At 41.6% G+C, this 24,513-nt stretch overlaps 1 protein-coding gene across 1 annotated transcript; it reads left to right on the forward strand.

Moving 5' to 3' along the window:
* The first annotated feature begins 3,060 nt into the window (after positions 1 to 3,060).
* Positions 3,061 to 22,110, forward strand: LOC126481637 (protein FAM98B-like). The gene is made up of 2 exons (XM_050105535.1): positions 3,061 to 3,216; positions 21,741 to 22,110. The coding sequence occupies exons 1-2, from the start codon at positions 3,202 to 3,204 to the stop codon at positions 22,011 to 22,013; spliced, it is 288 nt and encodes a 95-aa protein (XP_049961492.1). The 5' UTR covers positions 3,061 to 3,201; the 3' UTR covers positions 22,014 to 22,110.
* Positions 22,111 to 24,513: the final 2,403 nt, after the last annotated feature.

The raw sequence follows: 24,513 nt of genomic DNA on the forward strand, positions 1-24,513 counted from the left end.
GTACTAGGGACAGAAATTTGGCTGAACCAGATGTAAACAGTAATGAATTTCTAAACTCAGATTGGAATGTATACCGCAGAGACAGGCTGGACAGTGAAGGGGGAGGCGTGTTTATAGCGATAAAAAGTGCAATAGTATCGAAGGAAATTGACGGAGATCCGAAATGTGAAATAATTTGGGTGAAGGTCACGGTTAAAGCAGGCTCAAACATGGTAATTGGATGTCTCTATAGGCCCCCTGGCTCAGCAGCTGTTGTGGCAGAGCACCTGAAGGAAAATTTTGAAAATATTTCTAGTAGATTTCCCGACCATGTTATAGTTCTGGGTGGAGATTTTAATTTGCCAGATATATACTGGGAAACTCAAACGTTTATAACGGGTGGCGGGGACAAAGAATCCAGTGAACTTTTTTTAAGTACATTATCTGAAAACTACCTTGAGCAGTCGAACAGAGAACCGACTCGTGGCAATAACATATTAGACCTTCTGGTGACGAACAGACCCGAACTATTTGAAACAGTTAATGCAGGACAGGGAATCAGCGATCATAAAGCGGTTACTGCATCGATGATTTCAGCCGTAAATAGAAATATTAAAAAAGGTAGGAAGATTTTTCTGTTTAGCAAAAGCGACAAAACGTAGATTTCAGAGTACTTGATGGCTCAACACAAAAGTTTTGCCTCAGGTACAGATAGTGTTGAGGATCAATGGACGAAGTTCAAAACCATCGTACAATATGCATTAGATGAGTATGTGCCAAGCAAGATCGTAAGAGATGGAAAAGAGCCACCGTGGTACAACAACCGAGTTAGAAAACTGCTGCGGAAGCAAAGGGAACTTCACAGCAAACATAAACATAGCCAAAGCCTTGCAGACAAACAAAAATTACGGGAAGCGAAATGTAGTGTGAGAAGGGCTATGCGAGAGGCGTTCAATGAATTCGAAAGTAAAGTTCTATGTACTGACTTGGCAGAAAATCCTAAGAAATTCTGGTCTTATGTCAAAGCGGTAGGTGGATCAAAACAAAATGTTCAGACACTCTGTGACCAAAATGGTAGTGAAACAGAAGATGACAGACTAAAGGCCGAAATATTAAATGTCTTTTTCCAAAGCTGTTTCACGGAGGAAGGCTACACTGTAGTTCCTTCTCTAGATTGTCGCACAGATGACAAAATGGTAGATATCGAAATAGATGACAGAGGGATAGAAAAACAATTAAAATCGCTCAAAAGAGGAAAGGCCGCTGGACCTGATGGGATACCATTTCGAGTTTACACAGAGTACGCGAAGGAACTTGCCCCCCTTCTTGCAGCGGTGTACCGTAGGTCTCTAGAAGAGCGTAGCGTTCCAAAGGATTGGAAAAGGGCACAGGTCATCCCCGTTTTCAAGAAGGGACGTCGAACAGATGTGCAGAACTATAGGCCTAAATCTGTAACGTCGATCAGTTTTAGAATTTTGGAACACGTATTATGTTCGAGTATAATGACTTTTCTGGAGACTAGAAATCTACTCTGTAGGAATCAGCATGGGTTTCGAAAAAGACGATCGTGTGAAACCCAGCTCGCGCTATTCGTCGACGAGACTCAGAGGGCCATAGACACTGGTTCCCAGGTAAATGCCGTGTTTCTTGACTTCCACCAGTCATTTGATACGGTTCCCCACAGTCGTTTAACGAACAAAGTAAGAGCATATGGACTATCAGACCAATTGTGTGATTGGATTGAAGAGTTCCTAGGTAACAGAACGCAGCATGTCATTCTCAATGGAGAGAAGTCTTCCGAAGTAAGAGTGCCGCAATGGAGTGTCGTAGAACCGTTGCTATTCACAATATACATAAATGACCTTGTGGATGACATCGGAAATTCACTGAGGCTTTTTGCGGATGATGCTGTAGTATATCGAGAGGTTATAACAATGGAAAATCGTGCTGAAATGCAGGAGGATCTGCTACGAAATGACGCATAGGGCAAGGAATGACAATTGAATCTCAATGTAGGCAAGTGTAATGTGCTGCGAATACATAGAAAAAAACTTTATCATTTAGCTACAATATAGCAGGTCAGCAACTGGAAGCAGTTAATTCTATAAATTATCTGGGAGTAGGCATCAGGGATGACTTAAAATGGGATGACTATATAAAATTAAATCGTCAGTAAAGCAGATTCCAGACTGAGATTCATTGGAAGAATCCTAAGGAAATGCAGTCCGAAAACAAAGCAAGTAGGTTACAGTAGACTTGTTCACCTACTGCTTGAATACTGCTCACCGGTGTGGGATCCGTACCCGATAGGGTTGATAGAAGAGATAGAGAAGATCCAACGGAGAGCAGCGCGCTTCGTTACAGGATCATTTAGTAAAAGTAAAAGCGTTAAGGAGATGATAGATAAACTCCAGTGGAAGACTCTGCAAGAGAGACGCTCAGTAGCTCGGTACGGGCTTTTGTTGAAGTTTCGAGAACATACGTTTACCGAGGAGTCAAGGAGTATATTGCTCCCTCCTACGTATATCTCGCGAAGAGATCATGAGGATAAAATCAGAGAGATTAGAGCCCACACAGAGGCATACCGACAATCTTTCTTTCCACGAACAGTACGAGACTGGAACAGAAGCAGAACCGACAGAGGTACTCAAAGTACCCTCCTCCACACACCGTCAGGTGGCTTGCGGAGTATGGATGTAGATGTAGATGTAGAAGGAAGAGTACCGAAGTTTTTAAAGGTTTCATAAGAGGTGGCAACGCGGATTTTCCCGTGCGGTGACTTCTCAAAGTCTTGACAAAGCTGTTCTCTGCGTGAATATGCTGCGTCAGCCGCCTCTAACAGCCGCTGATCTGTACCGCTTACATTCCTCAGAACTGCTGGTCACTGCGAGGATGCGCACTTTCTGGGTGGACGGCGGCAGTTGAGCCACCTCGGCCAGGTTCAAGGCCACAGCCAGAGACTTCTGCCGGGACCAGGTGGGAGAGAGGGAAACACTCGAGTGTCCACTCTGCGCTGGGCGCTTCTGTCACTGGTATGTGTGTGTGTGTGTGTGTGTGTGGAGGGACGCAGTGGGCGGAGCCAAGGGTCCAGTCATTCTGAACGCAATCGCCCGCCGCGTCCTGGTCGCCAGAGTATTTAAGGCCCCTCGATGCGATGTCGACGACAGACTTGTGGACACCACCAGTGACGCCACAAGAATCGAAGCTGCGGGAACGACCACAATGCTGCGCTTATCGGTGAGTGCCTCATCTGCTCCTGAGCGCGCAGCGCAAAATTAACGTTGGACTTAATGTACTTTATAACTCTAAATTTACATCCATACCTTTTTAGACATCGCGTAGTGTGTGGCACAGGACACAATTTAGAATGCTGTGTATGAAAACGTACTTCTGTTCCGATCACTAATGTAGTGTGAACAGAATGGCGGATTATTTGTCACTGTATGGGCTGCTATTTAGTCTAATCTTATCTGCACATTCCCCAGGGAAGCCATATATCGAGGCTTAAGTGAAATTTCTGAAATTTCTGGCGATATGCCAGAGGCAAGACGTAATCAATACCTTCACTGCGCGATAACAGCGGCGAAGTCATTGATGACAGTGCCACTAAAGCAGAGTTGTTAAACACGGTTTTCCGAAACTCCTTCACCAAAGAAGACGAAGTAAATATTCCTGAATTCCCGTCAAGAACAACTGCCAAGATAAGAAACATAGAAGTAGATATCCTCGGAGTAACGAAGCAGCTTAAATCACTTAATAAAGGCAAGGCCTCCGGTCCAGACTGTATATCAGTCAGGTTCCTCTCAGAGTATGCTGATAAAATAGCTCCATGTTTAGCAATTATATACAACCACTCGCTCACAGAAAAATCCGCACCTAAACACTGGAAAATTGCTCAAATCACACCAATACCCAAAAAGGGAAGTAGGAGTAATCCGCTGAATTACAGGCCTATATCACTAACGTCGATTTACAGTAGGGTTTTGGAACATACGCTGTATTCGGACGTTATGAAGTACCTCGAAGAAAACGATTTATTGACACATAGTCAGCACGGTTTCAGAAAATGTCGTTCATGTGAAACACAACTAGCTCTTTCTACTCATGAAGTAATAAGTGCTATCGACAGGGGATGTCAAATTGATACCATATTTTTAGATTTCCGGAAGACTATCGACACCGTTCCTCACAAGCGTCTTCTAACCAAACTGCCTGCCTACGGAGTATCGCCTCAGTTGCGTGCTGGATTCGTGATTTCCTGTCAGACCTTTCCTGTCAGAAAGGTTACAGTTCGTAATAATAGACGGAAAGTCATCGAGTAAAACAGAAGTAATATTCAGCGTTCCCCAAGGAAGTGTTATAGGCCCTCTATTGTTCCTGCTGTATGTTAACGACATAGGAGACAATCTCAGTAGCCGTCTTAGATTGTTTGCAGATCATGCTGTCATTTACCGTCTTGTAAAGTCATCAGATGATCAAAACGACTTGCAAGATGGTTTAGATAAGATATCTGTATGGTGCGAAAAGTTTGCAATTGACCCTGAATAAGGAAAAGTGTGAAGTTATTCACATGAGTACTAAAAGAAATCAGCTAAATTTCGATTACGCGATAAGTCTCACAAATATGAAGGCTGTAAATTCAACTAAATACTTAGAGATTACAATTACAAATAACCTAAATTTGAACGATCACGTAGATAATGTTGTGGGTAGCGCAAACCAAAGACTGCGATTCATTGGCAGAACAGTTAGAAAGTGCAACAGGTCTACTAAAGAGACTGCTTACACCACGTTTGTCCACCCTATTCTAGAGTATTGCTGTTCGGTGTGGGATCCGCATCAGGTGGGACTGACGGATGACATCGAAAAAGTACAAAGAAGGGCAGCCCGTTTTGTATTATCGCGAAATAAGGGAGATAGTGTCACAGACATGACACGTGAATTGGAGTGGCAATCATTAAAACAAAGGCGTTTCTCGTTGCGACGGGATCTTCTCATGAAATTTCAATCACCAGTTTTCTCCTCTGATCGCAAAAACATTCTGTTGGCATCCACCTACATAGGGAGAAATGATCATCACGATAAAATAAGAGAAATCAGGGCTCGCACAGAAAAACTTAAGTGCTAGTTTTTCCCCCGTGCCGTTCGAGAGTGGAACGGTAGAGAGACAGCTTGAAGGTGGTTCGTTGAACCCTCTGCCAGGCACTTTATTGTGAATAGCAGAGTAATCACGTAGATGTAGATAAGGTTCTTCCTATAGTTCAATAAATTTTGTAAGCTTTATGATTCGCTCTCCCGCAAATGTCCACTCGTACTCCCCTGTTAGCCCAACGGTACACGTTCACCCGCACATCAGCGATATGCCTAAGTAAGGCAAGGAAGAGTTTGATACGTAAAGAAAAACCAATATTTTCCACATCGATTCACAATCTTAGAGCGTAATTCATGACATACATTGATTTACGAAGCGTTTAGAACATTGAATGTTTGTCTCTAGAAATTTATTAGGATATACACCATTTATGTAAACATTTAATAATAACAGTTCAGTGACGCTCAACGGCGTGGTGTAAGCCTTTCAATTGGACGCCACTTCGGGGACTGAGTGTCCAGACCCAGCCACGCAATCCGACCGGGAAGAGAGGACCTACAGTTTAACTTGGAATACGTACCACATGTCTTTTCTGGCGAATCTTCACATCGTTGAGAGTTGGAGGCTAAGTTAAAGGCAGAATGAAGTATTCCGTGCTCCGACCGGAATTCGATCCCGCGACTTTCCGGCTTCCAGAAACGCGTTTTACCGCTAGACAAGTAGCCCACAGCATTTAGAGTAACAACGGACCCGCAACTAAGCTAAAAACTACCGACCGACCAATAGTTCATTTGAACTTGGTTGGTATTTTTCTAGTGTAAAACTTATTTTTCAGTATTTCTTAGCCTGCTTCATAGCATAAAGTGTTATAAAACACCTCGCAGATAAAAGAGTAAGTAACGTCTGAACATCGTCACTGGCATGGAAAGTATATGAAGCCCTTATCAAGCTGGAACTTTCTGGCGGATTAAAACTGTGTGCCGGGCCGAGACTCGAACTCGGAATGTTTCCTTTTCGCGGGCAAGTGCTCTACCAACTGAGGTACCCAATCACGGTTCTCGGCTCGTCCCCGAACCTTTTCTTACGCCAGTACCTCGTCTTCTACCTTCCTCCCGCGAAAGACAAAAGCCCCAAGTTTGAATCTCGGTCCGGCACTCAGTTTTAATTCGCCAAGTAGTTTCATATTAGCGCACACTGTGCTGCAGAGTGAAAATCTCATTCCATTAACAAGCTGTTTGTCAGAATACATCTCTAGATCGGTAAAAGAATCCTTATCACTCTTATATCCCGCGTAAGAAGAATATCATTTTCCGTTTGCAGCTGAACAAGCACCAAGGTATAACTGATGGACACACTTTTAACACGAAGAAGCAATACATCCGAATATTTCAACAGTAATATCCAAGGGGAAAATAGCGCACAACGTCTCAGGTGGCCAACAAGATTTATAGAGACAAATTTCGGACTAGAGAGTGAAAGGATAGAACATTGTGCGAGGGAAACGTATAGGCTCTCGCCTAAAACGATTGCCGGACATATTGATGATTGGTGTCTTAACCAGAGTAAACTACGAAGACACATGCAGTTGATTTGGAAACTCTTACTAATTTTTGGAGATACTGTTAAAGAATTTTATCAAAAAGGTTCTTTCTTTCTTTATGGTTGTGAGTATGCCTGTAGTCTTTACCCACTTCGATGTTTCAGTGCCTTACCCCCTTCACAAAGAAAAAGTGAAATTTCTGTGGATAATATAATGTGAAAGGTACCGAATTACTTTGGAAAGCTTCTTTGAAGCCTGACCCTGTTAGATATGGCAAACTTTCGACCTGACTAAACCATTCTGTGAGTACGCGAACAAGCTCAAACGAATGAGATAACTAAAATGTTCTCCGCATTAGGCCAAGTCTGCGCTCGACCTCTGACGCGGTGAGTTAAAAGTAAGTTTACTAAAGATCCAGCAACGACATTCTTCATATTCTGACCTCCATGGTGCTTTGTTACGGAAATTAATGATTCACAAACGAACAAGTTCTATTTGTCACATTATTGTAGGTACTATTTCAGACGCATGAGTTGCCTCTAGGGAAAATTTTGAATAATTTATAAGTCATTAAAATTTGAACAGAGGAAGAAATCAAACACTGATGTTTCTGGATCTGAAGGTATCAGTGACGAAATTCTTACGACTGGTAGGTTTAATGTTTCGCTGTGTACAACACAAAATGATTCTGGACATAGTTCTCTCATAATAATCTGCCAGAACACAGTTACTAGTTAGTATCAGTAACAGACAGTGAAAATTTGCTAGCAGCTCATATGTAGGCGTTTGCTGAAAGTCCTGAGTACGAACCAAAAACTGCAAGGAAATTAACGAACTATTTTAAAAGGCTGACCCATTTATACAGGAAATTACAGAGGTAGATAAAAATGAGGAAACATCAGAAACGCAAGATATTGCCGTGCCTAATACGGTGTAGGAAGATCGTTGGCATTCAGAACAGCTTCCAGTCGTCTCAGAATAGATTAATACGGATCCTGTATGGTTTTCAAAGGATCATACTACTCTTCCTGCAAAACAGTGGCTAGTTCAGGTAAGCCGGCCGCGGTGCCCGAGCGGTTCTAGGCGCTTCAGTCCGGAACCGCGTGACTGCTACGGTCGCAGGTTCGCACCCTTCCTCGGGCATGGATGTGTGTGATGTCCTTAGGTTAGTTGGGTTTAAGTAGTTCTAAGTTCTAGGGGACTGATTACCTCAGATGTTAAGACCCATAGTGCTCAGAGCCATTTGAACCATTTTTGAGTACAGGTAATGATGATGGAGGTGGATACGATCACGCACCCTTCGCTCCAAAGTAGGTCACAATGGCTTAATAATATTGTGATTGTGGAGGGCAGGGGATATGCGGAAATTCACCCTCGTGCTTATAAAACCAGTTCTGGACGATACGAACTGTGTGAACAGGGTCTTTGTCGTCTAGGAACAAGCGTCACCATTGGGGACCAAACATTGTGCAATGGGATGGGCTGGATCATCCAAAATGGTCACATAATCCTTGACAATAATGCGGCCGTGAAGAGTAGCCATGAAACCCATGGAATACCACGATATGCTTGCCCAAATCGAGACCGAACCCATGCCGTGTTTCACTCTTGGGACGTAAATTCGGCCACAAGTTGGCAGCAGTAAGAGTTATTGGATCCGACACAGTGCACTCAGAACTACACAGAACCGTGTTCTGACCACGACTGGCGCCTGTAACGTTTTGAGGACATTGCATAGATGCCGTTCGTGGTCAGATACAATAGTGCAACGCGTAGGCTCTGCTAGCATCAGCATTTATGTTACTTGTGTAATTTCAAGAAACTGCTTTCTGTCGTACACAATGAAACTGGTCTGGAGTAACACTTGATGACGTATCAACAGACTGCACTGACTTATGGAATTGTTAATTACATTGCTGAAGTTCAGGCAGGCACTAAGTTACTAAAAATAGCGTATTTTCTTTGAAAATCATTACTCCATTATCAAACAGAAATCCAGTTAAAACGGCAGGACAACACGAACTCGAGCAATATCGTAACTACTGCAGGTGCCGCGTGTTACGTTATTAGACGCAGCGTTAGGCCAGAGGCGCGTCTACAGTTGTGTGCCCAGGTGAAAGCTCTGTCCTTGGACAGGGCAGAGACCCAGCAGAGGTTTCTGGCGCACTCTTTGCCTCCATTGTAAATACAGCGTCATGCCAACACTGCTCAAAGCCTTTTCTGCACACGCTCATTACGTATGTGGCTGGCGTGTGCCTATACTAACAACGTTTCTTTCCAGAACAGCACGGGACTCCTTCGCGCTCTTTTGAAAAGATCTGATACACATATATGATCCGAAGGTGTCCTACAGCCCTATATGTACACGCTAAACTTAAGCATTTTTCTCTGAGCGATGGATAGGAGTTATTTGATTCAACTACAGTTGCAAGCCGTGTTACGCAGTGTTAAATGTAATTTGCATTTATAAAACTTAGTTCCAGTGAGGGTCTTATTCCCGACATCATGCTGCTAAAATATTAACCATTTGTATTCATCTTAGTTGCAGAAGGTCAAAGGGTATGACTACCACGTACGGCACCTGGTTTCGATTCTTATCACTGTGACGCAGTATGCATTTGCAGAACTGGCAGCGAACGCACAGCTCTAGGAATTAAACTGTTGGATTGCCTAATAGGGAAGTACTGGCTTCGCTTTCGGTATCTCGCATTAACGGCCGTAGAGAAGTCGACATAGCCTCCAACAACATTGTTTCTTGAAGCCTTAGGATAACACACTGACCCGTCTGCAGGTTCAAATGGCTCTGAGCACTATGAGACTTAACTGCTGAGGTCATCAGTCCCCTATAACTTAGAACTACTTACACCTAAGTACCCTAAGGACATCACACACATCCATGCCCGAAGCAGGATTCGAACCTGCGACCGTAGCGGTCACGCGGTTCCAGAATGTAGCGCCTAGAACCACTCGGCCACCCCGGCCAGCCAGTCTGTAGGTTTTTTGCTCTTACAAGACTACGGTGTTTAATTCTGTAATCTGATTTTCACGTTAGTGGTTCATATCATGTAAATCTTGCCTCATTTTTGCTTTTCAAAACCGCATCATGATTTTAGTTTTGCATATTTTAATGTAAATATTGTTCCACTGACACTTTAGTCGTATAAGGCTTACATCGCATTCGGCTTATAATGGCATATACTGCTGACAATACGTTTAATTTTTTCAGCCACTTATCGATATTCAGTATTTGCCAAAGTATCGATAATTATTCTGAATCGAACTACAAGGTTTCGAAGTCGAATGTTTTCTGCGGCCATTTATAAACCAAATCGTGCGCAATTTAACGGTAGTGATTCATATTGCGTTACAGAGAATGAGCATGATGCAAAGAGAATCATCAGTTCAGCGTGGTTTTTTTTATTATTATTAAGAACAGCTGTAATTCCTCTCATCCTCTCATGCTTTATCAGACGTGTAAACGGTGACTACTCACACAAAATGCTTAAATTTGATCAATAGTGTCGCTTAACGGTGAGCTAAGAGAAATAGAGAGCACTATCGTGTTGTTGACTATCTAAGTAATTGTTGCAATAGCAACTGCTGCCCGCATCTCGTGGTCGTGCGGTAGCGTTCTCGCTTCCCACGCCCGGGTTCACGGGTTCGATTCCCGGCGGGGTCAGGGATTTTCTCTGCCTCGTGATGGCTGGGTGTTGTGTGCTGTCCTTAGGTTAGTTAGGTTTAAGTAGTTCTAAGTTCTAGGGGACTGATGACCATAGATGTTAAGTCCCATAGTGCTCAGAGCCATTTGAACCAGCAACTGCTCGTTTTCTTTTTCATTTGAAAGCACTTCCTGTTTCACCATCAAATTTTACACTGTATACTTCCTGTTTTTAGTCTATACCGGTTGGTCAGAAATAGTCTGAATAGCCTGTAAGGTGTTGAGACTATATTGTGTGGAGAAATGATTGTTAAAAATAAAATTCGATATGTTGCGCCGTTTCCAAGGTAGTATTGACGTTACGCAATGAGGTCGTTGCACTCGCCAATTCAACCGACCCGCCAGAGACGGTGTTGCCAAACGTGTTCTTCGTTTGATTTTCTAAAACCGAACAAGAAAGGGATATAAAAATTGGACATGGGACGGTAGTAAGGATCGAACCCGAGCCAAAGGCTGGACGCTCTCGTCCGCCTACCATCTACGCTATGAGAACAACTGACACTAATTGCATCTGGCAGGTCACTTGAATATGCGCGCGGCAACGGCCTAATTGGCTATCTTCAATGCTAATTAACTCTAAAACAGCGAAACGTATCAGATTTTTTACTAACAATCATTTCTCAGCAAAACGTACTCTCCAATACCCTTACAAGCTTTTCAGGTTGTTTCTGACCATCCTACATCATTAGTCTTATATGCATAGTGGCTGACCATTAGTAGATATTTTAGGTTCAAAAGTTCATTTACGATTTCAGACGGCTAATGAGACAGAAACAACTTTCGGCTACATTTTAAATGCTCAACAGTAACGTCAAACTTTATTTTCTCTCCACAGCTGTGGACTTCAGTCTTTTCTGAGACACATCTGCAGTAACAAGGGAACATACCGCATTTCTTCCTAGTATCTCTGATGTAATATGAGTCCTTTGCCGAAACTCTAATGTGGTAACCGAAATACAAATATTAATGCTTTCGTTGTACGCTACAGATACTGTATCTACTTACACTCCCTAACTTTTTTGTTAATATAATGTTTGTCATCCCGTGGTCATCTGTTTAAGGAGTTGAACATTCTGACTAATACTTCACAGTATATGTATTCCCTCACGAAGTCTGTTGTAAATATCCCACTACAGTTCAAAAGGAACAATGATGTACATAATTACAATACCGCAATAAAAATGATATTCACTACTCCACATTAAGGTCGTCTTTAGCACAAAATGGGGTGTACAATCGTGCAAAATAAAATTTTGATCGCTTACTTAGCTATATAAAATGTCTGACAGACAGCCAAGTAAAAAGAATGAAAACAAACTGAAAAAGTTTCTCTTTGACAACTCCATCTATTCCGCAGAAGAATTTTTATTATTACAATGTGTAAAAGGTGGCGTGTGTGCATTACTAATTCGAAATCAGTGAAAATAAATAAATAAATAAGTAAAATAAAAAGAGAAAATAGTTATAAAAGTACGGCATGTAGCCGTATTCACAAATTTGTCACGGAATGTAAAATGGCTTGTTCCACATCATCACGATTCATTGTGTAAAACGATCCATGGAACGAGAAACTAACTAACTGGCTAACTAACTCATGTTTTGAACCTAACCAAGTCCTCGATACTGCATGAATGTCAACCGTTAGAAACAGTTTCATTAAAGGCTAACGCTTGGCATATATAGGAGTCCTGAGTATTAAATTTCCTCTTGTTCCATGTCGTAGCTTCAATCCAATTGCGGATTACTAACGTTACATGTTGAATTTAACAGTATTCTTGGTTATAGCTGCGTTCAGACAATCACTGAAATGTGTATATGCTGAAGCAAGTATCAAGATTCTCTTCTCTTGCTGGACTTCAGAGACTTCAAACATTGGTCGAAGAGAGTCACAATTTCAGTACGATGTTTGTCTTACAAAAAAAACTTTAGTTGATAGTTCTGCTGAATTTCGACTCCATGGTCTTGATCAAGTGTTCATTAGGAGATAATGATGTAACGTACAGGGTGTTTTAAAATTCTACTTACAGGCTTCTATGTATTGTACAGCGGACTTAGTAATAAAGTTTTGATAAGGAACCTGTGTTCGGAAATGAACAGTTTGACGCAACAAAAGTTTCAAGATGGGGTCACTTTTAGATCTGCCGCTTCACGGCACACACGCAACGGAGTCAATGGGCTATGACCTGTGTGCTCTACAGGAGCTGCTCCACGTGGTGACCCTGGAGTTCGTTGCACATACTGTATCTGCGACACATGCTTTCATACACATGGTCCACAAACCCCAGTGCACGTCCGTGGAGCGTTACTGTCAACCCTCCTAGTCCCGAACATACCAATGTCTCTGTTGTTACAGTCGGACGAAAATGTTGGACTGAAGCGATCCGGCAAACGTTCTCGATACATGCCTTGTGCGGTGTAAACTCACGTCCAATAATATTTAAAGTTCTGACCGTGATCCTAACGGCTAGCTGTCGGACTACTGGGTGAAAGACTTACCTCAAACACGATCGCACAGAAAAAACTAAATCGTACTCGGCGTAACTGTAATTATTTACTACCGATTTAGTCGTAAAAATGGCTGAGGCTCCTCTTCAAACAATGAAAACGACGGCTATCTGTATCACACTAATTCCTTTGACGATACTGACAAATTTTAAAGGTCACACACTTCAAAAAAGCCGCGGACGATTCCACATTTCTGTTCCAAAGTAATATTTCAATCAATTGACTGCTAAACATTTCATAATTCAACGTCGGGAATTTCAGGCTCAGAAATTTTTCATTACGTGTTCACTCGACCGACTTAACGCAACTCGGCAATGCACTGTCTTCCGGAAAAGGCGAGAGACTACAGAAGGTTGTAGAAGGTAAGGCGGATTGGATTGGATTGGATTGTTTGGGGGAAGAGACCAAACAGCGAGGTCATCGGTCTCATCGGATTAGGGAAGGAAGTCGGCCGTGCCCTTTCAAAGGAACCACCCCGGCATTTGCCTAGAGCGATTCAGGGAAATCACGGAAAACCTAAATCAGGATGGCCGGACGCGGGATTGAACCGTCGTCCTCCCGAATTTGAGGCCAGTGTAAGGTAAGGCGCGCCAGTCCATGCTGCCATGTAGCTCGCTGTCACGTACATCGATCACGGTGTACTTACAGCACCTTTACCATTACATTCCGTCCCGTGAAGCGAGATATTTGAAAATAATCCGATTTTAGCACTTATTTTATACTCAAACGGTATGTTTCTGGACAAGGTTTTCTTATCAAAATCGTATCTACTAAATCCCTTCTACAACCCCTAGAAATCTGTAATGAAATTTGTGAAACAACCTCTGTATGTTCCTGGTAAATCCTACATCAGCTAGGGGTGAGTTCAGTGCCTGGTGTCGTTCTTCCTCAGAGGTGAAATAATCTATTGTATTCTGTCTCATTGGGTTACTGATGTTATCGTGCGGTGGAATACTGCAACCCAGTATGACAACTACATACATTCACGATAACAAAAGCTTCATTATAGGAATCAGGCCGATTGAACCATGCTTTCTTGCTACTGTTGTTGATGTGGTCTTCAGTCCAGAGACTGGTTTGATGCAGCTCTCCACTATGTACCGTAAAACGTAAAACAAAGCATCGCACTAAATGTCCATCACATATTGCTTTTCCTTCAAACAAGTCTTCAAGGTCGCCAATACTTGCATAGCACTACCTCTGTATATTACAAAGTTGTTTGTTACTTTGACACGTATCACTATCAAAATATTACGCACTTTCATTTTAACTACCGGTGTAAATAAAGACGTCAGATCTTAAGACGTCAGACTTTGACAGCAGTTGTAGTCTTCTAACAATCGGGAAATTTCCTGCTGTCGCAGTTTATTGCTGGAGTCACGTACAGGAGCAAAAGTATTCCGATGGACAATGAACCCCAATGGTTATTTCCCTAGCGCCTGAGGTGACTCTTGCACAATCAAGTCTCACTATTGCCTCTCCAGTCACAAAGTGTGGAATGACTCTCCGTCGTGAATAGAGTCGCTTACATTAATGGCACATCTAACCGTTTTCCCTGTGGTTCTTACACTTCTTGCATCCACTACTCACACCGTTGAAACTATGTTTCTATGTGCAATTTAATTTTGTACATGTAATTATCACCTCATTTGGGAATATTACAGACTTTTCCCGTATTTACTCCTGGAGACAGAAGAAACAGTCTTGAAAAAGAAGTAATATTTTAATTCATGAGGCAGAACAACAAACACAAACCTGAGAAGAATTAAGAAAGTAGAATACGGAGGCTAACGGTATGATTTTCCAGACATTCCACAGTTTTAGATGGAAAAAATGCTGCGTCCATATTTACACACTAGACCACTGAACCCTTCTAAAATGTGCGTTGCAGGATCATATTCTAAGCTGAAACATTACTCCATGCCTAAGAAAAAAATTCTCTCCAACAAACTAGTAACATGTCAGAAAAGAAATATTGGTATGAACCACTTATTCTTTTTAGTAGCAGTATGTTTCAGTGGGCGTTGTAGGGGAACAAGAAGATAGCAGGATCTCCCTAGAATTAGAAAAGCGTTCGAAGGATGTTTGACCGATGGAGCCAACGGTGTTATGCTGTACAGAGAATTTTCATCAAAAGCGAACGAAACGCCAGGTGTGCTACAACGAAACTTAATAGGACCTCCATTGTTCTCACTGTACATAAATTTATCAGGGAGAGTTAGCGGCTAAGCCATGATGTTGTTTAACATCGTTTACATATCTATGAATAACACTGTTCGATGAAATAAATTGAGACGAACATGCGAAATCACTTGTAGTGGAGGAGAAACGAACCCTGATTTCTCTAAAGGATCATAGGAAAGTAAGGTTCACCTCTAAAGGAAACGTTCCTACGACCCATATTCTTAAGTTTGACGCTTTCGCAGTACGCTGTTTAAGCGCTTCAGCACTTTTCTACGCTGATACAGGTGAATTACGTAATGCTCACTCTTTCTTAAACAGTTGAAAACAGCGGTCAAGGTGTCTGGGTTTAAGGCATACACACTTTTCATCTCATGTGATAAGGTTAAACCATAAATTCACGCTTATCTCTCTTTCTAACAAGTGGTACATTAAAATTAATTTTAGACGCTCCATGTTAATAATAAGCACATAAATACGTCTTAATAGTTCATTGACGTAATTACAGTTCATGCAGCTTTAAATCGCTAGAAACGAGTGAAATTACTTACTCTCGCATGTATTAACGTTGTAAGTAGTTGACGATGTAAAGTGCGACATTTTTTCCACATCTTTACATCTAGAATACGTAAAAGATAGAGTGACTCCAAAAAATTTATTTTTTCACAAAGAACAGTTGCACCATTTAAATTTGAAATAGATCACATTACGACAAAGATGTAACTGCATAAATGCACTTAATAACTAACTAAGTGTTGAACGCATCAAGCCCCAACTAAAATGTAAAATACAGCTGCTTGTTGTATTTCTCAGATGATTTAATCTGAAAGTATAATGTTCGCCAACATTATAGTGGATAAAATATTACTGTGAACGTGTGTTGTAGATGCTGTTCTAGTGCATTCATTTCTGCATGCTACCAAATATTACGATTTTGGGTGCCGTAAGGTACCGTTTATAATACATCCTGATTGAGATTGAAGGCATTAATAAAACTGACCAATAAAAGAGACCAGCTTTTTACTTAGTAAACACATATCAAGTCCTTACGCAAAACTCAAGGTCAGATTACTGAATTGTTCGTTCATGAAATGTGTCCCTCCTCATTTCGCTTGCCTGAAGCTTACTCTTCAAAAGTATTATTTTACCTCCCATATGTGTGCCTTGCATGTGTGTGTGTGTGTGTTAGTGTGTGTGTGTGTGTGTGTGTGTGTGTGTGAGTGTGTGTGTATGTGTGTGTGTGTTTGTGTGTGTGTGTGTGTGTGTGTGTGTGTGTGTGTGTGTGTGTCGATATCGAGGTCTTAACACACAGAGAGAGAGGGAGACATAACAGGACGCTTTTCTATTGGTTTGGCCTACCAAGAACAACATGAAATAAATTATGTCTTCCTTACTTTCTCCTCTCTTTTTTCCATTAGTTTATCATTCTTTCCATATGTTTTTCTCTTCTTTCTTCTGTCTATAGCGCGCATGCCTTTTTCTTTATTTTCTTCTGGAAGCTCTTGAAACGTTTTACTTTTGCGCTAAACTTCTATCTTTCTCCTATTTCTTCCTCCGTTATTTCAATACTCTTAGGTCTACTTTAACTTCTTTGATCTAAGTCACCGATTTTCGGGGTTCTGTCAAAGAAGTTAAAAATTCTTCTTGTCATCCTCTTTTCACCCAGCCATTTTAGGTGTCCGCAGAATACAACTCTCCTCTTCATTGCGTCTGATGTTGGCTTGGTTCCATTTTTTTATAAATTTCTTTATTACCTCTTAGTTTCCATTTCCCGTTCTCTTATTTTGGTCCCAAGACTTTCCTGGTTGCTTTCCTTCCCATCTTTTCCTAAACTGTTTGGTAGTATATAACGAAAGGCATTCTGACTTAATGACTGTGCTGTAGTGCCGGAGTTTTGCCTTAGTGGAAATTGATTTCTTGTTACATAGATTTTTAATAGTTGAAAAGCCGCCTTCATTTTCCTTGTCCTTGCTAAATTAGCTTCTTTGTCCAAAGTATCTGATTGTATCATTTCAGCTAGATGTTTAAATTTTGTAGTTTTTATTATTCTTCCGTAATCAGTTTCCATATATTTCTGTGCCTCCTTCGCCTCTGTCACGTACTCCGTTTTTTTCGAAGATATACGTAGACTTGGACTTTATTTATTCTTGTTTCTTTCTCCTGCAACATAACAAACTCTGTTACATGATTATGATCACACACGGGCCCTTTAGTGTCATTTTATTCAGCTATAATGGTAATTCCTCCGTTTATAGGCGCTTCTTTAGATCTGCTGGTACAGCTTAACTCGCAGTGTTTTAGCTTGAGAAACTATGAGGAGAGCCTGATGCGCATCGAATCTGTGCGGTGTTAGTTTAGAACAATGGACATCTTGAGTGACGTTTGCTGACGGTTACACATTTTCTTTCTTCCAAACTTTGTTCTTCTCCCCAACCTCTGCCTCAGCAAAAACAATACACAATCAGTTAAAATACGACACAAAACGCAGGACAAATTTAACAACATTCACAGAGATGACGCGCACGACCTCCCTCCCTCATGATTAACGACTGTGACTACAGGAAGTACATCCGGCCACAAAGCTAAAACCGAGCGAGGTGGCGCAGTGGTTAGCACACTGGACTCGCATTCGGGAGGACGACGGTTCAATCCCGTCTCCAGCCATTTCCCTAAATCGCTTCAGGCAAATGCCGGGATGGTTCCTTTGAAAGGGCACGGCCGATTTCCTTCCCAATCCTTCCCTAACCCAAGCATGAGCTCCGTCTCTAATGACCTCGTTGTCGACGGGACGTTAAACACTAACCACCACCACCACCACCACAAAGCTAAAATCAAAACAAATTTGCCACCCACGGAGAGCAGAAGACCTCGTTCGACGGGATAAACGCTAGGAAAGAGAGCGAGAGAAGTGTTTGCTACCCCTGCAAGACCGCCGCAGTTGCCTCACACACTGTTTTGGAACAGAGAGCCGAACTCTGCCAACGCGCCTTGGCTTTCCTGTTGCGAAAGCAAACATTCAGATGCAAATGCGCCACAACACTGATCTGTATGCGAAGGAAGCTAAAAGTCACTTACTCACTTTGTTTGCACCGGCCAATCGCGTGTAAAATCGCTGATCATTGTCGCCGCAATGTCAGCGATATGTCTTTCGTGTCTGCAGTGACCGCTACAAGGTCTTCCGTTGGAATGTGGCCAGTTTCTGCGCTAGGAATCGCGAGAAATTGCGTCTCGTCAGAACAAACTTCGTTTCGTCTATCACCGTGGATAAGCACTCCTTTATTATCAATGAATCGAAGTTTACGTGCACCGCAGCAAACATTTGAAGCTACTCATGGTTTATATAATAATCATCATCAAAGTTCTTATTTTTTCTACCCCTCCCATAAATTACGTGAGACCACTTAAGCCATGCCAGAGATACTATGTCCAGGAATGAATTATTCATAGAAAGTGCACAAAATTCCATTTAACAGGATGCAGCTTGTGTCAAAACTCTAAACAGTTCAAATTAAAAGTATCATAAAAAGATGTAAACAGTCAATAGAGCTTTATATCTGCACATGGCAGTGTTCAGTTAGCAATTGCCTTTATCATTTCTCTTTCCTTGCTACGAACATGGCTGCCCATGCATATGTGTAATTTGAATATCATTAGTTTTAATAATAACAGTAATAATAATGATTATTATTATTATTATAACAGTTACTACCAGTATGGATTAACGCACTAACAAGACAGTACAATTGTAATAAGTACAGACGAGTGTAACGATTAATTAACATCAAGATTGCCAAACCCTGTAGAACAGCCAAACGAAGGGCTGTGTTTTCTATCGGTTCTAAAACCAATTATTGTTAAAATAAAGGAAATGGTGAATGAATACAAAGAAATTAATACCTGAAATACTAAAGAAATATTAGAAAGTGCTCGTAAAAACTGGCCTCAATCAGCTAAAAATATTGTCGTCCTTAACAAAAGAAAAAAAACAGGAGGCACTACTTGACAGGAGGATAAAACAATGACGAGGGTAAAACTGAAAAAGGAGTCACATCAGGCACATCAATTTTCGTCAACAAAAAGCAGACATAGCTGACGAAATATAAACTGGCAACTGAATGTTTAACTAATCAGTCAGTTTAAAGGTCACTTTAAAGGCTCTCGAAAAGCTAAACGTGTTAGATGCCTTACAACCAACAGCAGTGAACAGACTGATAGTAAAACAATATTACATTCTTTGGGGAATACAAACCATCACAATACCAAATTTAAGAAACAGGAAATAGGACAAAAATGATGCAAAAGAATAACTGAGTTATCTACTTTCCATGGACTAAAGCACACACAGGAAATGAACTTGCAGACCATCTGACAAAAGAGGCATCCATATCACAACAGAAACTTAGCTACATCAAAAGTCAAAACATTCGCTTAACAAATGTCACGAAAAGCATCTCTGGAAGAAAGGGAGAAAGAATGGCAAACACACTTCAATAGGAATCATTACAAAAGAATATTTTCTAGCCGTGCACCAAAGACTGGCAATCAGACTACCGATCTCTTCCAATTTCACAGCGGTGCTAACAGGACACAGAAAGTTGAAGGCTTACTAGTATCGTTTCGGAGTAACAAACGACGCTGTGTGTCCATGCACTGGAGGTAATGAAACCGTTGATCAAATGTTACTGGAATGTAGCAACTTGAGCAGGCAGAGAAACGTACTAATGGAAACTGTAATGATGAAAGGCGGAAACTGGCCAGCTAGCAAACCTGAACTAACACAACATTTCTTAAGAGACATTCTATAAGTTCTGTAATTCAATAGAATTTCCAGATGTTTGATTTTCACAGACCAGCTGCAAAACAAACTCTATACAACTTTAAGGTCAGTAACCAGTGTAAGGCAAATTATGCAACATTTAAAATATCTTTTTATATCTACAACAAAAGTCGTAATTAAATAAATCAACACATGTATCACTCTGTGCACCGTGTCCTGTTAATAATAATAGTAGCAACAACAACAACCACAACAACAACAACAATAATAATAATAGCAACAGTACCTGGTATTGCAGAATTTGACTACTCACAACGTCTCACTACTGGATTTTAAGAAGATGGAAACATATCCACTTACTAGTGCCCATTTCCTTTGTTTCCTAATTGGTGATCATTTTATAGTCGCAAAAATGAACGATAATGGCTTGAACTTGTCTTGGAATTTTCCTTGACACGCTATTTTAGCCCCTGATCCACAAGAGGAGTGTATTTTTTGTAGCTAAAAGCAGGGAGAAACGAAGTCAATGTGGCAACTGCTGGCTTGGCCCGGAGGGACGTTGCAGCCTACACCACACTTGAATGTGAAAGTGATCGAGCGACGTAGCGCTGTGTTAATACATTCGGTCGCATTCTGACGCTCTCTGGCCAGATTTATGGTTCCCACGGTTTCCTTAAACCAATCAAGACAGTTGCGAGGACGTATTCTTTCAAAATGAACCGATTGTTTTCCTTTCTCAACCCTTCCCCAGTGTGAGTTGGTGCTCCGTCTCTGATCACCTCGTTAGCGACGGAACATTAACTCCTAATCATCTTTCCTTCCTTCCTTCCTTCCTTGAATGTAAAAGAATCGAAATATGCGGTGCAGCTCGCAAGTGTCCTCATTCAATGCCCTCAATGCTCACATTTAACTCCCTCACGCATCCTATCCCATCTGAAAACGCTAATTTCACTTTCCCAATGTTTTCTCCTGATTTCCAACTCTAGAATCCTGCTGCAGCTAGAGAGATATATTACAAACGACTCCTACTCATAAATAATGACATATACCCGAACCCCTGACATCTACCCAAATATTTATCCACTGTATGAGTTCTAATTCTCTTCCTCCCCTGTACTATATCACAAGCTCCTTCTCCACTTTATGTCTTCCTTTCCTCTTCGTGACATGACCCTGACCGCAGTCTAGCCCCCTACTCCATTCCTGTCTCCTACCATAACCTCTGCACACCTATCCTGATTTCCGTATTACAAGCTTCTTGACCATTTACTTATCCCTACACTATGATGTATGCACCCATGAAACTAACCTCCCCTCGCCTAATGGTACATCTTACTTGTGATAGTCCCAATAATTTTAAAAAATGTATAGTGCTTATTTTAAAAGCAGCTTTATTTTTCTGCACCATGATTTTATTTTTATTTCTGTTTTATTTATACTCTTTTAAATTTAAAGAATTGACAGTCTTTTTACACCATTACTAAGTTTATCGAGTTCTCATAAAAGTTATATGGGTATGATGCCACTTAATTTGCAAAGTAACTGGGACTGCATAGTCTGGCATTTCACTCACGGTTACAGAGGCCTTTCTCTAGGTCTTCTCATGCATTGTTTCAAAGTTATAAATGTTACACCCATTTAGCTGAAGAGTGGGATGTATGCAGTAATGCTGACAGTCCACCCTCAGTCGATGTGGGGCTAGGGGACAGAAACAAAAATAAATCATAATGAATTAAACTATCCAACGATGGATGAAAAATTGATGACGATGAGGATGTTACTTCTTACGAGTTTCAGATTGTAGCTACTTGAGATGGGGGTTGGATAGGAAGGATAATGTATGTGTGACAGTGCTATCTGCACAATCCATGTGTAAGCTAAATGTTTAAATATAAGACTAAATTTGACAAATCCAGCATGCAGTAATATGATGTGTTTATTGTTCCAGCTGTTGCTGCTAGGATTGCTAGCGGTGGTAGCCATGTGTGCTCCACCTCTTGACATGGCGCCTGCTGACGCACCACCACAGCCAGAAGGGAATGGAGAGTCCCTGAACACCGCCGAATCTGCATGGGGCGGCTGGGGAGGCGGCTGGGGCGGTCGCTGGGGAGGCGGCTGGGGAGGCTGGGGCGGCCGCGGCTGGGGAGGCGGATGGGGCGGCGGCCGCTGGGGAGGCGGCTGGGGCGGTCGCTGGGGTGGTGGCTGGGGGCACTGGGGCTGAGCTGTCTCTTCCCGTCCTCACACCTGCTGCACCGTGACGTCACCGCCTGTAACCTGTCATGCTTCTTATCTCAATAAAGTTCTCATCATATAAACTACTTCAGTGTTTTTATTTGCCTTTTTTCTGTCTTCTCCTCATGACAAGTAAATGGAATGATGTTTTTTATTTGTATCAGAAGCATCAAAACACACACACACAAGTACAGAATATATATAACAAGTAAGTTAAAATGTTTCGGTGCATGGAAGATTACATCATGTATCGACAAACTGGGCAACCTCAAGAGCATTTGAAGGTGCTCAGAGAAGATCTTCGTCAGTGCAGGTTGCAGGGTATAGTTAGTAGCAAAGCAAGTGGTCCATGGTAGTTGGTAGCGATGTCTATAAATCCCCGTTTGTGGAGATTATATCTGAATTTTCCAGCCCCATAGTATAGGCGACTGAGAGTATAACATGTAGTCCACTTCTCTTGGTGGGCAGGAGGGGTATTTTTGAGATGCTTATGGTCAGTGAGGATCCATCATAATTTGTGTTTCCCACATTTCCATTCTAGTTATGGAGTCGTTTGCAAAATGCTGTTAGTTTTCACAGAGCTATTTTTGGCCCTCTATCTCTGGAAACTTCGTATATGATAACATAATGGATTGCTTGCATTGGTGACAAGGCTTTTTGCACACTGACATCAACTTCATGGTGCAAATGGTCTAGACTGCAGACATCTATCAATAATCCTAAATGTCTCATTCAGTACCTTTTCGATTTGTTTGGCGTGGCCTGATCTGCACCAGATGGGCATATGTATACCACCGTGGAGTGGAAGCCTGAAATTACCACCATCCCATACTTGTAGCTGAGGACTCCATATCCCCATGATTATTCTCTTTAAGATGTTGTAACTAAGAGTGTAATGCAGTTACGGCTAACATTGGTACAGCAAGTGATCTACAAGCTTCTGCACACACACACACACACACACACACATATATATATATATATATATATATATATATATATATATATATATATATATATACATACTCAGTACTCACCACTGTTAATGCAAGTAATAGAAACGCATGTTCCGTCATCTTCTTCTCTCTGCAGCACTCATTCACTACATTCCAAACCATTAGCAGTCTGCGCTGTACTGTGACCCTTCAAATAAAACACTCCATTTTCTGTTACACGAAAATGCTTGCCCTATCACTGAACTCATATAGGTACCACGATTTTTGCCTGCTCTCAAGTAAATCCCATCCTTCTTGACTCTTTCTTTATGCACTACGATACCCAAAAGAACAGAACTCATCCTTTTATTACCCGGTCGGTGTGGCAGAACGATTCTAGGCGAACCGCTACAGTCGCAGGTTCGAATCCTGCCTCGGGCATGGATGTGTGTGATGTCCTTAGGTTCGTTAGGTTTAAGTAGTTCTGAGTTCTAGGGGACTGATGGCCTCAGATGTTAAGTCCCGTAGTGCTCAGAGCCATTTGAACCACCATTCTTTTATTGATTTTCGAAATTTTTCATTATTTACCTCAGGTATGACACCAATCAACAAGGATCCTTGTAACTTGTCATATACAAGACGACAAGCAACTGCATCAGAATAAAACAAACATGGAGATCTGCTGGAATAGGCTATGACCGCCATAAATAAGAATTTACTGCTCAGTGGTCACTTGTAAAAGGATGTGCACAAAGAAACTACATTAAAGATTTAAGTATTTAATACATTAAAATTAATATAATTCTTTTTAAGAATCAGTTTACCTTAGGGGACCCAGAATACCTCATATAAGTTTATAGGAATATAAAAAAAGGGAGGAAGGTTTATCTGCTTAGCAAGAGTAATAGAAGGCAGATTTCAGACTACCTAACAGATCAAAACGAAAATTTCTGTTCCGACACTGACAATGTTGAGTGTTTATGGAAAAAGTTCAAGGCAATCGTAAAATGCGTTTTAGACAGGTACGTGCCGAGTAAAACTGTGAGGGACGGGAAAAACCCATCGTCGTTCAACAACAAAGTTAGGAAACTACTGCGAAAGCAAAGAGAGCTTCACTCCAAGTTTAAACGCAGCCAAAACCTCTCAAACAGAAGCTAAACGATGTCAAAGTTAGCTTAAGGAGGGCTATGCGTGAAGCGTTCAGTGAATTCTATGCACCAACTTGACAGAAAATCCTAGGAAGTTCTGGTCTTACGTTAAATCAGCAAGTGGCTCGAAACAGCATGTCCAGACACTCCGGGATGATGGTGGCATTGAAACAGAGGATGACACGCGAAAAAATGGCTGACATCGAAATAAGTGTCCAAGGAATAGAAAAGCAACTGGAATCACTCAACAGAGGAAAGTCCACTGGACCTGACGGGATTCCAATTCGATTCTACACAGAGTACGCGAAAGAACTTGCCCCCCTTCTAACAGCCGTGTACCGCAAGTCTCTAGAGGAACGGAGGGTTCCAAATGATTGGAAAAGAGCACAGGTAGTCCCAGCCTTCA

Source organism: Schistocerca serialis, chromosome 5 (genome assembly GCF_023864345.2).
Source record: "Schistocerca serialis cubense isolate TAMUIC-IGC-003099 chromosome 5, iqSchSeri2.2, whole genome shotgun sequence".
Classification (NCBI taxonomy): Eukaryota; Metazoa; Arthropoda; class Insecta; order Orthoptera; family Acrididae; genus Schistocerca; species Schistocerca serialis.